Source organism: Paramormyrops kingsleyae, chromosome 4, assembly GCF_048594095.1.
Source record: "Paramormyrops kingsleyae isolate MSU_618 chromosome 4, PKINGS_0.4, whole genome shotgun sequence".
Lineage (NCBI taxonomy): Eukaryota > Metazoa > Chordata > Actinopteri > Osteoglossiformes > Mormyridae > Paramormyrops > Paramormyrops kingsleyae.
Window position 1 is genome coordinate 35962340 of NC_132800.1, and position 13212 is coordinate 35975551.

The window sequence follows — 13212 nt, forward strand, 5'->3', positions numbered from 1 at the left end:
GATGCATGGGCGTGTCCCTCCTCCTGTGAGGTATTTGTGGGTGTGTTTCTCCCCCTGTGAGGTTTCTGTGTGTGGGCATTTCCCTTCTCCTGTGAGATGTGTGGGCATGTCCCTCCTTCTGTGACATGTGGGGGCGTGTCCCTCCTCCTGAGATGTGGGGGCGTGTCCCTCCCACTATGAGGTATTTGTGGGTGTGTTTCTCCCCCTGTGAGGTTTCTGTGTGTGGGCATGTCCCTTCTCCTGTGAGATGTGTGGGTGTGTCCCTCCTCCTGTGAGATGTGTGGGCATGTCCCTCCCACTGTGAGGTATTTGTGGGTGTGTTTCTCCCCCTGTGAGGTTTCTGTGTGTGGGCATTTCCCTTCTCCTGTGAGATGTGTGCGCATGTCCCTCCTTCTGTGACATGTGGGGGCGTGTCCCTCCTCCTGTGAGATGTGTGGGCGTGTCCCTCTCACTGTGAGGTATTTGTGGGTGTGTTTCTCCCCCTGTGAAGTTTCTGTGTGTGGGCATGTTCCTTCTCCTGTGAGATGTGTGGGCATGTCCCTTCTCCTGTGAGATGTGGGGGCGTGTCCCTCCCACTGTGAGGTATTTGTGGGTGTGTTTCTCCCCCTGTGAGGTTTCTGTGTGTGGGCATGTCCCTCCTCCTGTGAGATGTGGGGGCGTGTCCCTCTCACTGTGAGGTATTTGTGGGTGTGTCCCTCCCCCTGTGAGGTGTGTGTCCCTTCGCCCTGCAAGTCCCTCCCCACCTGTGAGGGGTGAAGGTAGGGCTCGGGGGAGGCCAGGTTCGTCTGCACAGACAGGCTCTTCTCCAGCAGCGCCTGAGGAAAGCCCAGCCTCTCGAAGGCGCTGCGTTTCCAGGGGTGCCCGTCGTGCTGGGCCAGCGCCTCGTCCTCACTGAAGGCCCGCACCACGGGCCCTGGCAGGGGCGCCGGCGCCGCCCCGTCGCTCTCGTACCCGTCTTTGGCGCTTTGCGGCGTGGTGCTCAGGGGTGTGCCTGGGGCCCGGCCGGCATCCCAGCTGCCGCGCTGCCGCATCTGCTGCACCTGCTGCGCCTCCCAGGCCAGGCGCGCCTGCGCCAACATCGCCTCTGTGTCGCCACCACCGCCGGGCGCCGACTCCTGCGACAGGTTGCGTGTCTTGCGCTTGCGGTTTCCGCCGCCGTTGCCACCTGCACCATTGCCCGGTGATGCCGGGCTGTCGGGGGGGGCGGCCGGGTCCTCGTAGACGAAGCGCTGCCCGGCTTTTTCGGCTACGGCCCGTGGGTCACGCACCAAAGACTGGGCATGTTGCAGGGTGCAGGACCCCCCATAGGGGGCGCCACCAGACCCACCGGGCTGGTACCTGAGCAGCCTGTCAGCCGTGCGGAACCGCGGGCTGGATCCCGACTGCTCCACATAGACAAGCTGCTTGACGTACTCCCTGCCAACCGGGCTGTACTCCAGGTTCTGGGGTTTGTCCGGACCGTGCTGCCGGGTCAGAACCAGCTGCTGATAGGGCGAAGGGCTCTGCTTGGGTGAGTGGAATAGGGAGGAGGGCTTTCCCCGGCCAGGGGAGGACGCGGGATGCTCGCCGGTGTGTTGGCACGCCGCGTCCGCCGGCGGCTCTTCGTAGATGGGGGGGTGGTACTCAGACGGTGGCTCCTCGTAAAGCGGGGGCTCATAGCCATAACGGGGGGAGGGCGGCTGCGAATCAGCGGACGGCCGGCGATAGGTCACACCATCGCTACCCAGCAGCGGCGAGCCGGCCAGCTCCGGCCGCTTCAGAAAGGGGGAGTGAACGGCGGGTGAGCCGTCGGGGTCGGGGGCCATGTTCCCCGAGGAATGGCGGGCACGGGAGGGCGGCCCTGAACCCTCGCAGAGGGTAACGCCATTGCCTTGGTGTGTCAGAAAGCTGGGCTCGTGGTCCTTCACCTTGATAAGCATACGGTCCTTCGTCCCAGTGTTCCAGCAGTAAGGCGATGTCCTGTAGGAGGCGCAAGTGTGTCATATCAGGCACAAACAGCCCCAACACCGGCAATCTGACATTCTAAATGGTGCTATGAAATCACCTCCCAGAGAAGCAAAGGGGGTCCAGACACCCCCAGACACAGAAAAAAATCAGATATGAAGACAACAGTGAAACTGAAGGAATTCTGGGAACTTGGAGGACTGTGATTCACAAAGAAGGGAGCTGGAACAGGATTTGAGCCTGCAGCCCTAAAGAGGTGAGTGTAGAGTCGCAACAAGAATCGGTTTAATGAGAATCAGAAAGGGTTCCACTGTGAGCCCGTCTATGATGTATCTACACACTCAACAGCCAATCAGGTGTGAAGGGGTGGGGCATAAGTGTTGTGTCAATCACTAGAACAGCCAGGCGATCCTCAGAGAGTCCATCATTAATGCGGGGTTGTCCTCACGTTAACCTCCGCATGCAGGACGCGAGCGAGCCCTCGCCATCTGGGTTGCTGCCTGCGGCCGGGGCCTCAAAGCGCCCGCCGATGCCCGCTCTTTCATGGAGGCCAGCTGCGCAGCTCCAGCGGCCCCTCAGCTGAGGATGTCATTATGGGCGATAACGAGTCGAGAGCCCCCCCCCCCGCAGCTTCGGAAAAGGCGCGCGGACCCTCTTGAGCGAGCCCCGCAACGCTTGTGCATAAACGGCTTTCATGGTTGCGTCATCGGCCAGCTAGCCCGAGATACTTCATTTCGAGTTTGCGTTACGCAACTGTGATTGGGAAGCATTCATGCCCGAAGATGTTATACCACCAGTGGAATCGAACGGCCCGTCCCAAACGTCTCACCCCGGCCACTGAGCCCAGCCCCCTTGCCGTGATGTACTGCAAATATCGATATAACGGCTAAGATCCAAACTATCATGCCACCGAAAACAAATTCATTACCCGTAAAGAATAACCGCCGTATAATAGGTTTATAGATGACTTCCATGGCAACGGCCTGAACCACGTGCTTAACGGCTAGCCTGAAATCTGAGCATGAAGGATCAGGGCTTAATTAGATTATATAAAGTAGTCAATATAAGTCACAGCCCTGCATACCGAAAGGCAGAATTTAGACCGGGGGGGGGGGGGGGGGGGGTTTGGTGACAAAGAGGCACGTATACAGGGATAATTCTAGGATTTTTTTAGGGTGGAGGCATAAGAGGGGTCATAATTCATACGGAGGGGCCTATCTTATCATTAGCCAATGACATGTTTTGAAATGGTGAATGACAGGGGAGGGGGCGCTCTGGCAGCCAATCACCTTTGAGCTGGAGTCACTGCCCCTGTGGCCCCGCCCCTGTATACACCCTTGTACATATAGATGACTGGCTATAGTTGCTAAGGCGACAGAATATGAGGCTGGGGGGAGGGGGGGGGGACGTTTCTGCCTTGTTGTATCGGGAGTGCCTGATCGCTGTCTGGCCCATTCAGCAGTGGGCGCCCCCATGCCGAGTATGCCCACCCCCAGGGGGACAGTGTTCCTGGAAGCGAGGCATGCTGGGAAATTAAATCAGGATGTCTGCACCCCCCCTTAGCAGAGGGGCTTTACTACAAGGTCCTCTGTTTCACTGAGTCCCCTGGAATTAAATCTGTGTGTGTGTGTGTGTGTGTGTGTGATGCGTGCTCGCTGCGACATTAAATCAAACTTCCTTTAGAGCAATTTCCGGGCCTGTCCGCTGAGTGTTCACCTAACCATTTCTCCACGTCACCCTCCACTCTCCCGAAAATTTAGGCCGGTCCTAATTAGCTATCATTCTCATTCCGGCATCGTTTACCCCGAACACAAACCTGGCGCTGGCTCCAAAATAGCACACTTTATGCTGTACGTCCTCTCATTAAGGGGAGAGGGAGACGCAGATGATTTACCACACGGCGCTCAGCTGCAAAGGTGAGGTGGGAGCGGCTCTGTTCAGGCTTGGGCTGGGGCCTGGAGATCTACAGACTTAATTGGAGACTGACTTTGTACTTACTTCCTCATCCAATTAATCAATTATGGCCCAATTGCCACACCTCATGAAAATCATTGCCGTCATTCTGAGGAGGAAGCTGAGCTCCCCGAGCCCCCTCACCTCTCTCTCTCCTCCTTCCCCCCCTCACCTCTCTGTCTCCCCCCCCCCCCCCACCTCTCTCTCTCCTCCTTCCCCCCCTCACCTCTCTCTCTCCTCCTTCCCCCCCTCACCTCTCTCTCTCCTCCTTCCCCCCAGCGTTGACGTTGACATTGGCGTTGGGTGCCTCCTGCTCCAGCGAGGAGGAGGTGCTGCCGTGGCGACTGAGCGGCGGTGGAGGCGAATCGGAGGTCTGCTTGAGCGTCTGCAGCTTAGCCAGGGGGATGATGTCGCAGTCGTGGGGCCGGTGCCACACGGTGCGCTGGGACGCGGCGCTGTAGTAGTAGAACCTGGACGTGTTGGGGTCGAACAGCTCCCACCACTGGTCGTCGCCCGAGCGCTTGATGCGCACGCCCTGCGGCGGGTCCCACACGCACTCGCCCGTCAGCAGGTTGGCGTACATGCGCTCCCGTGTGCGCGGCTCGATGATCTCCACCCACTCCAGCCTGTAGGGGGCGACAGCGATACGCCACCAACTTGTTATATGTTATATGTGCTTGTGATCTCTTTAAACAGTTAAATTCATCCAGCTTAAAAAAGAAACTTAAACATACTAAATAAATAAATGCATTTAAGCTGGCATAAGCATCATTATAACCTTTTAAAAATCATTAGACCCTGGCCACATGCCCCCCCCCCCCTTCCTGCTGAGGGAATACAGACAGGACTGGATAAAAGAGGCAGATCCTGCTATCTGGATCAGCTTCAAACACGCCTGTCAGCTTCTTGTACCGGCGCCGGCGAACAGCTCCGGAAGAATCTGCCGAGGGCTTTGCAGGGTAACCCTCCCGACTGCAAATGACACCGCAGCTGGGTCCTCTCTGCATCCCTGGTCTTTTCATCTTTTAATGTCAGATTCTACGCAATTTTAAGGCCTCGGTTCGTTCAGCTGGGCCGCAAGCGCACTTGGGGCCACGTTACCGTGGCCAGTGGTGATGTATGTCTGTCACGGTGACGTTACCACGCAGTTCACGGTTGAAACGAGAGCCACACGCTGGCCAGGTGTGTGGCGCTGGCATACGTCACCGATCCCCGTTCCCACACACCTTCTGGATCACGGTGACCGCGACGCACCTGGCCATTCATAGTCTAAGGCACTGGCGTCCCCCCCCCCCCGGGATTTTGCTACGATCAGCTGGGACTGCAGTAAAATCTCCCGGAATCAATTTTTAATCCGTTAACGAGATGTCCGCCTAACGAAGCAACGGGACGCAAGTGTGACGTGATCGACCCTCTGTCCTCCACCCCCAGCTCCAAATCCCATTCATCAATCACCCCCACCCCCCCAACTGGAAAACAAAAAAGAAGTTTTTATTGGTTTAGCTCTGGTCCCAGTGGATAGAGAGCACTGGGGGCCCATGTGACAGTGGAGACACTTATCCAAATGACGGCCGTCACGCGGGGAGGGGGGGCGATGTGGTGGATGCTCTCCTTTCTGTGTTTGTTTAAGCGGAGCTAATTCACAGGCCGGTCACGGAGGGAGCATGGGGGCGGGACAGATGAGCGCTGGGATGGAGGGAGGAGGGGATGACTGGAAGGGATGGAGCAGGAGAGCCGCGGAGAAATGGCGGTTTTGGCGGTAAAGAGGGAGCTCAGAGGGATCTACAGACCCGCATGGCCGCAGCAAATAATGGCAAGGCTCACCGACCGCTCCGGACTGCGCTCACCATGTGTCCGAAGCACTGCAGGACCAGCAGGGTGTCAGGCTGCAGGCTGGAGATGTTTTTTCAGCTGTGTACCATAACTGGGCTGTAACCCCCCCCCCCCCCCCAAAAAAAAAGTTCGCAATGCCACTGTAATAAATACAGCAGATCATGCAGCACAAGTAGCCTTTATCGACTCATCTATGTGGCTTAATTCACCAGAGGCTGTGAGGATCCACAGACGCCTGGCTCACAGACACCCTGCTCACAGACGCACGGCCCCACAGACTCCCTGCTCACAGATGCACAGCCCACAGACACACGGCCCCACAGACTCCCTGCTCACAGACTCCCTGCTCACAGATACCCGGCCCCACAGACTCCCTGCTCACAGATGCCCGGCCTCACAGACTCCCTGCTCACAGATGCCCGGCCTCACAGACTCCCTGCTCACAGATGCCCGGCCTCACAGACTCCCTGCTCACAGATGCCCGGCCTCACAGGCTCCCTGCTCACAGATGCCCGGCCCCACAGACTCCCTTCTCACAGCCTCCCTGCTCACAGACGCTCGGCCCCACAGACTCCCTGCTCACAGATGCCCTGCTCACAGACTCCCTGCTCACAGACTCCCTGCTCACAGACACACGGCCTCACAGACTCTCTGCTCACAGATACCCGGCCCGGAGACAGGCTCGCCTGCACGCTCTGACGTCTCTAAGTGTGACCCACCCATGTTTTCCCTTCTCCTCCTTCCTTTTCAACCCCTAATGGAATGAAAAGAAATTGCCTGAGGAGTGCCGGGGTCGCCCCTCAGCGCTAACAGCCCCCCCCTCTGGCCCCGTGGGCTCGAGAACGGACCAGAGCCGTCCGTCATATCTGTACAGACCAGGCTGACCGAGGAGTTTTTGAACAAATCCTCATGAAAGCCTGTAGACACGAAACATAACTTGTGTTGACTGGGTTGGTTATATGGGGGTGGGGCTAATTTTGTGGGCGGGACTGACTATGTAAGCAAGGTTGGTTATATTTGAGCACCTGTGTGGGAGTAGGGCTAGTTATTTGTGGGTGGGGCTCCAAGACAAAGCTGCTCCCTAGCCAGGCACAATATCCTCACAATGTGCTCAGTGGCAAAGTACAACCCGGCATTCCAATCGCACCAGCATGATGGATGGACTCATTGATGGAGCAATGAGAGAGGCAGCCCCCAGGCTGTCTACTGATTAAGAGCATCGCAGGGACACAACCCAGCTATGTTTGGATTCACCGCTGCTGAGTTCAGTCGATCACCCATCAATTACCGGAGGAGTTCGCTGAGGCTAAGGGCAGCGGATAGACACAGCTTCCCGACTCGGGGCTGGCACAGCCTACCGGTAACAGGAACAGCTCACAGATTGATCTACGCAGGGCCTGCAGTACAAAACAGCTGAAGGTATCGTTTCCAGAGGTGAGGCAGCTGCTGGTTCAAGCCCCATGACTGACTGTAGCTATCGTCTTTAGAGATGAAACCAGAAGGTTGCTGGCTCAAGCCCCATGATTGACTGATGATATCGTTTTCGGGGGTGAAACCAGAAGGTTGCTGGTTCAAATCCCATGACTGGCTGTCCTTGAATCACTCCAATAAAACGTCCAACAATATAAAAACACAATCAATTAAGTTTCTAAGAAACAAATATTTTAACGTAAAAAAAAATCAATTATTTAGCCGTATTAATCAAGAGAGATGCCTTTGAAAGACGTTCAGCATGTATAAGGATAAACTATAAACCTGCACTCTATCCTTTGGAAGAACACTTATGACACAGAGCGAGGGTATGGCTGAATCGGGGTTCACTTTCCAGATTAAAGCCAAAGGAAACAGCTGAACAGTTTTATGACCCATGTCATCGGGTGAGGGGGAGGAGAGGAGGAAGGTGACTGTGTGTGGAGATGAGTGCAGCACTTCCTCGGGAAGGAAGAAGGATGAGGGGCCCAGCGGCTAGGGAAGAGGTGCACGTGTGGCACACGCACGTTCACACCCACATACACACCAGACCGGGCACAGGCACGGCAACACGCAGATACACATGTGCACACAAGCGCAGACATATGGAGCCGCCCTGCGTTTGCTCACACACGCACAAATGCACACGACAGCCAGCCTCTGTTGGGTTCTAAACGACCCAAACCTACAGCAGGTTCTGTCCATTCTGCCCCATGCTGTCCTCTAAATCGTCTGTACACCTAACTTTTGGTTCTGCTTGCCTCATCCCAGGTTCCCCTATGAATTCTCAAGGTTGCTCCAAGGTCACGTGTGACCCTTGACCCCCGAGTGATCGGTCTGCATCAATCCCTCTCCCAGGCTGCGACGCAGACATTTCAGGCTGCCGATCCCAGTTGCCCCTGCAGAGGGGTGCCAGATGGGGGGGGGGGGGGCTCTTTAATCTCCCATACATGAGCACGCACACACACACCCGAGCCGCAAGATGCCAGGCGCCACCCTGAAGCACTCAGTTTTCATCCTGCTTCTTCCTCATGACTAGAAGCTGAAAATAGCCCCCTAGTTTGCCTTATATGGGGTCCAAATCTTTAACCCGTTTCAAGGCTGCTGTAGGAAGCCAAGGTGGAAACACGGGCCGGAACCTTCCGGACTCAGGCCTGGGGTGCTACCCTTACCACAGCCCCCTCCCCACGCCAGAAAGACACAGCTCCTTCACCTTGAACCTGAGGCAGATAGGTGTCTTTGCACAGCCCCCCCCCCCCCACACACACACACACAATGGCACAGAGCTGTTTCCATAGAGAATGGCCTCTAACTCCCAAATGCTGCTTAAATATGCTATTCCCTCTGACCCCCCCATCATCCCTAACTAGATAAAAATGGTTGAATAAGCTGGTGGGGGGGGGGGGTCAAAAAAAATTATGCAGATCTCTCGGTCACCTCCCTCCTAGCGGTGACACGGTAATTACTGCATTCTCCTTGTAATTGAAAAGCTGTCACGCTTCAATCAAGCTGTGGCTTACAAGCCGGGCAATCCGGCCTGTCACATGCCCATCCCACAAAACGGGGGACGGGAACTTCTGGGTTCTGTAGCCGCGTGACGTAGAATAAGCTGACGGCTAGACGTGTTACAAGAGAGAAGCGTGTGGCTCCGGGGTAGGTTTGGTGATCTGTTACTCGAGAAAACAAAACGGGGCGTGCACAGCAAGAACCGGGGGGCTTCTTTAACTTTGTTAACACAACTACATTTTTCTTCTGTAGACATGCAGAAGAAAGTGCAGTGTAATGAGGATTTTTCCAGGTCCTTGTCCCACAGGTGTTTTTAGAGAGAGGAAAACACGGATTCAGATGAAAAAGTGTGACAGAGCTGGTGAAGAAAGGGAGAGGGAAGGAGAGAGAGAGAGAGAGAGATAGAGGAAAGTACAAAGTTAACTAGAACTTGAGTGTGTATCAACGAGCATGAGACACAGACGCCGTCATCCAGAAATATCTCCTCATGAAAGTTTAATCATATAAATGGAGGTGCCGTAATTTGTGTGTGCATATCACGAGGGACAAATGGGGTTTCATACATGGAGAGACGAAATCACAAATGGACGTCTAAATGAAGACAGGAAAATTTGATGAGACGATTAGGCTGCCTGTTCCATTGAGAGGCCCATGGGGGGGTAACCAGTGGGCACATTTGGAAATAAGTTAACCAGAAATATGCCGTTTAGAAATGAGTAATGTGTGCAGATGTTTAAATGCAGTGAACTTCTGTGATGTCCTAGTGCACAGCTATGTTTAAAGAGAAGATGATGAGGGAATGATGTGAACTTATTTTAACCCAATGTTCAGGGCAGGGCTCTTCAAATCTGTACCTCGATTCCAAATCCAGGCCGTGTTTTCAGTTGTCCCGCGTGGTTAGTTTAACATTTACTGATTCTGATTGGTCAGAGGCTTCACACCTGACTCACAGGCGAAGGAAAGTTTGGAAAATCAGCAGTGCTTGGACCTTGGGGACCGTGAATTGAATAGCCCTTGATTGGGGTGTTGCTGGCAGTTAGAGACCACAATTTGAGACTATTGACAATGGAAAAAAAAACATATAAACATGAGGTAAAAAGAAAAATAATTTTGACTGGGTTGTGGCGCATCATTAATATGTAGAAAATAAACAAATGAGCAAACAAATGAACAAACAAATGCGGTCCCAGAACAGAGCCGTGAGGCAGGCCAGTCATGCTACATGAAGAAATTAAACGTGGCTGGTTCATTTTGATGTATCAGTGTTGAATTACAGCATCAAATGCAAACCACAAAGCAGCCGTGCTCATTTCACCACTGTTACACTGTTAAAAGCACCACTGTTAAAAGAAAGTCCACATTCCCTTATTGCTAGTTGATGTTGAACTTGCTCTTCTTACAATACAACACTGCTAAACGAAATCTGTGGGCAACGTCATAATGGAGAGTTTGATATTGGGGTGCGGGGAAGGATACACAACCTATTTAATAGGGAGGTCAATGAAGCCAAATTAAGCATTGCGGGGCGACACATCCCCCCCCCGCCAAGTTCCTTTGCCCTTGTCTGTAGGTGGTTTTTGAGTGTTTTTCATTAGACTTTGGATTGAGTTTTACTCAAAAGGCATCTTGAGCATGACTACAGATTAATTTATTGTTTGATTCTGCTTGAAGGTCTCGTAATTCAAGCAGCAGCAATTAAAAAAAAAATGTGCAGAGGAACCCTTTTGTGCAATTAAGTGATGCAAGAAATCATAACTGTCACGTGGACAAATGAATATGAGATTGTGGCATTTTTAGACAACATTCCTTGAATGGATTGAAAGCATTTTTTGAATGCTTTATGTCCAGCAATGTTTCGCCACGGTGATACGTTGCCACGGTGATACGCTGCCCTTCCAAACTCACAAGGCGACCAGTTAAAATTTAAGATTGGACTTTGGCAACAAAGACATTCTGGTGCTGTGTGCCGGGCTCACGATCCCGCCGCACTTAATTAAGGAAACGACGCAAAATGTTGCTCATTAAGGTTCAGATGCGGCCTTTGTGCGAAGGTCAGGGACCGATTTTGCAGAGTGGGATGTTACGAATAACCAGGCAGCGTAAATCCCACACGCATGTCGGATACAGAAGGTGTGTCACCACGCACCTTTACATAAGAGATAGCCAATCAAGATGTATTCAGTACAGCGGCGTTTACAAACGAGCTTTGTCACTGAGTGCCTTACTGCGATTTACGGGGTTTTTCCAGGGGGAATCGATACTATGGTCAATGCAATACAGGAGCCATAAAAGCAGATGGGATTAGACCCAAGGGATTCATATGGTCTTATACTGACTCTCAGTCATTTCCCTCAACTGAATTTCTTCTGGAATCGCATCAGATATTTCCACCCAGAAGTGTTAAGACGCAGAAGGCTTAAAATTAATAATGAATAACAACAGCAGGTGGGCCTCTTAAACGACACTGTACTGTGCCCAAAGGTTACCCATACAGGCAGGAGGGGGATCCACACAGACCTATGGGGAGAGGAAAATCCCCGAACCGGCTGTATAGACGGAATGGCTTCGGTGTACAAATGGATTCTGATGCAGGCAAATAAATAAATCAGCAGGTAAATAAATAAGAAAAAAAAAACACTTAGCATGATGCTTTAATTACTGAAATGTTCCTATAATGTAAAAGGGCACTTTAGATGGGAGGAAGTGTGTGGGGTAAAGCTCTTTAAGCCCGGTGGGGGGGCGGGGTTACTGTTGGACCCTTAAGTGATTAACCTGAATTCTAAAATGCTCAGTATATGAGGTAACTGGACTTGTGAGGAAACATCCATCCATCCATCCATCCGTCCATCCATCCATCCGTCCATCCGTCCATCCATCGTCTAACCAGTAATCCTGGTCAAGGTCAGGGACTTTAATAATAAGAAGACGATGGTGGTGATGATGATGATGGTGAAAAGGAGTAGGGCTCCAGTAGCTCTTCAAACTGTTCCTCGAATAACCAACGTTAGCACAGAGGCGCAGAACCGGGCTCACTGTGGAAAAGCGGCTACTTAGCTTTCCGCTAACGTGTCGGGGTGGCGGGAGCCTCCGCATGCGAGTTAGCGCAGGAAACAATCAGGGACGGAAGCCACAACTCAGGCAGCGCAAACGAGCTAAAGAGCACTAATCCCATTATCAGCCAACCTGCATTTACCAAATTAGCATCCCCCTTTGCTGCGAGACGCCACGCGGGCCCTAGCTTCCCTGTCAAAGCAAGCCTCCTTCGCTAGCACGTTCCTGGCTGTTCCATAATATTAATATAACCTTGACGGCACATATCAGTGGTTATGGGCTGCTTATCACAACACTGAGGTTCAGTTCCCCCGCACTGGACCCAACGCATCCACGCATGTAACCCGCTGCAGCGAACCACAAAGCTGCCTCCGGTTCCCAGAGACCTAAACCTCGTACGAGGACCTGGAATATAATTAGATGAAAGTGCTAATTAATCTACAGACTCTACAGCTAATCAGAAGATCCAAGAGGCAAGAGGTAGTAATGGAAATGTTTTGGTTTGGGAACAGTGAGCAGTGAGTATTACACAACTTCAGTCGACAGCCTGCTGGACATGGGGGGGGGGGGGGGGACGAGTCCTGGGGCGTCTGGCAGCGCCTGGTCCCTCCTTTTGTCGTCGAGGGTCATACAGGATGTTTTACAAGTGGTAGGTTTATAGCATGCAAGCCCGTCTTGGGCAAGATCTCTGCCGTTTCATGACCGGGGTGTTCCAGCAGAGGGGCGTGAGCGAGAGATACAGGCTGAAGGGTGACATGTCCCCTGCTGTGTCACACTGTGCCCCCTCCCAAAATAGGACCTTCATAAACAATACCCCCTTTCTCAGGCCACCATACTACACATACATCCGAGCGATGTGCAACTCACAGCAGGAGCGGCGGGTTGAGGAGACCAGCCTTATCATTTCCTGTCACTGGGCACAATGCCAGTGGCACTGAGGAATGAAAAAAATATCCACCATCCGTCCGAAAAGAGAAACTAGCCGCCCCCCACACTTCTCACAAAATATTTCCTTTATTTCTTTTTAACCAGGGTTATTTGTTTCATCAGAGCCCTGCACCGGACCTGGATGACTGGCTGGGGAGGTCAGCGCCAGACAGAGACCCCAAGGAAACACCTTACAGGTCGTGGTCTCGGCACACATCTGGTGGTTTTTATCTGGACTGCAATATAAAAACGCCACAAAGACACCTCTGGCGGTGATTGTATCCATTTAACACCTGCTGAGTGTTAACAGGATAGACTGCTGGTGTTGTGATGATTATCCGGTTAACACTCGGCTGGTGTCATCAATGAGTCAAGGGGCTCTCCCTGGTCAGGAAGGAGGAGGCAGTAACTGGATGGTCAGACTAAGGGGGACAGGTTGAGGGACAGACATGTCCATATCCTTCCTTCACCAACCTTAGCTGGGGATAAATAGGTAAATGCAACCGGTGTTTCTGTGATTATCCTGTT

At 52.9% G+C, this 13212-nt stretch overlaps 1 protein-coding gene across 3 annotated transcripts in view; it reads right to left on the reverse strand.

The window, feature by feature from the left end:
• Positions 1 to 13212, reverse strand: part of LOC111845838 (rho GTPase-activating protein 39-like) — an 82299-nt gene that overhangs the window by 12247 nt on the left and 56840 nt on the right. For all 3 annotated transcript variants that reach the window (XM_072711244.1, XM_072711243.1, XM_072711245.1), the window contains 2 exons: positions 4152 to 4523; positions 744 to 1959 (listed from right to left, as the gene is read on the reverse strand). In XM_072711244.1, coding sequence (XP_072567345.1) covers positions 744 to 1959; positions 4152 to 4480 — 1545 coding nt within the window. In that variant the 5' untranslated portion in view covers positions 4481 to 4523. The remainder of the gene's footprint in view (positions 1 to 743; positions 1960 to 4151; positions 4524 to 13212) is intronic.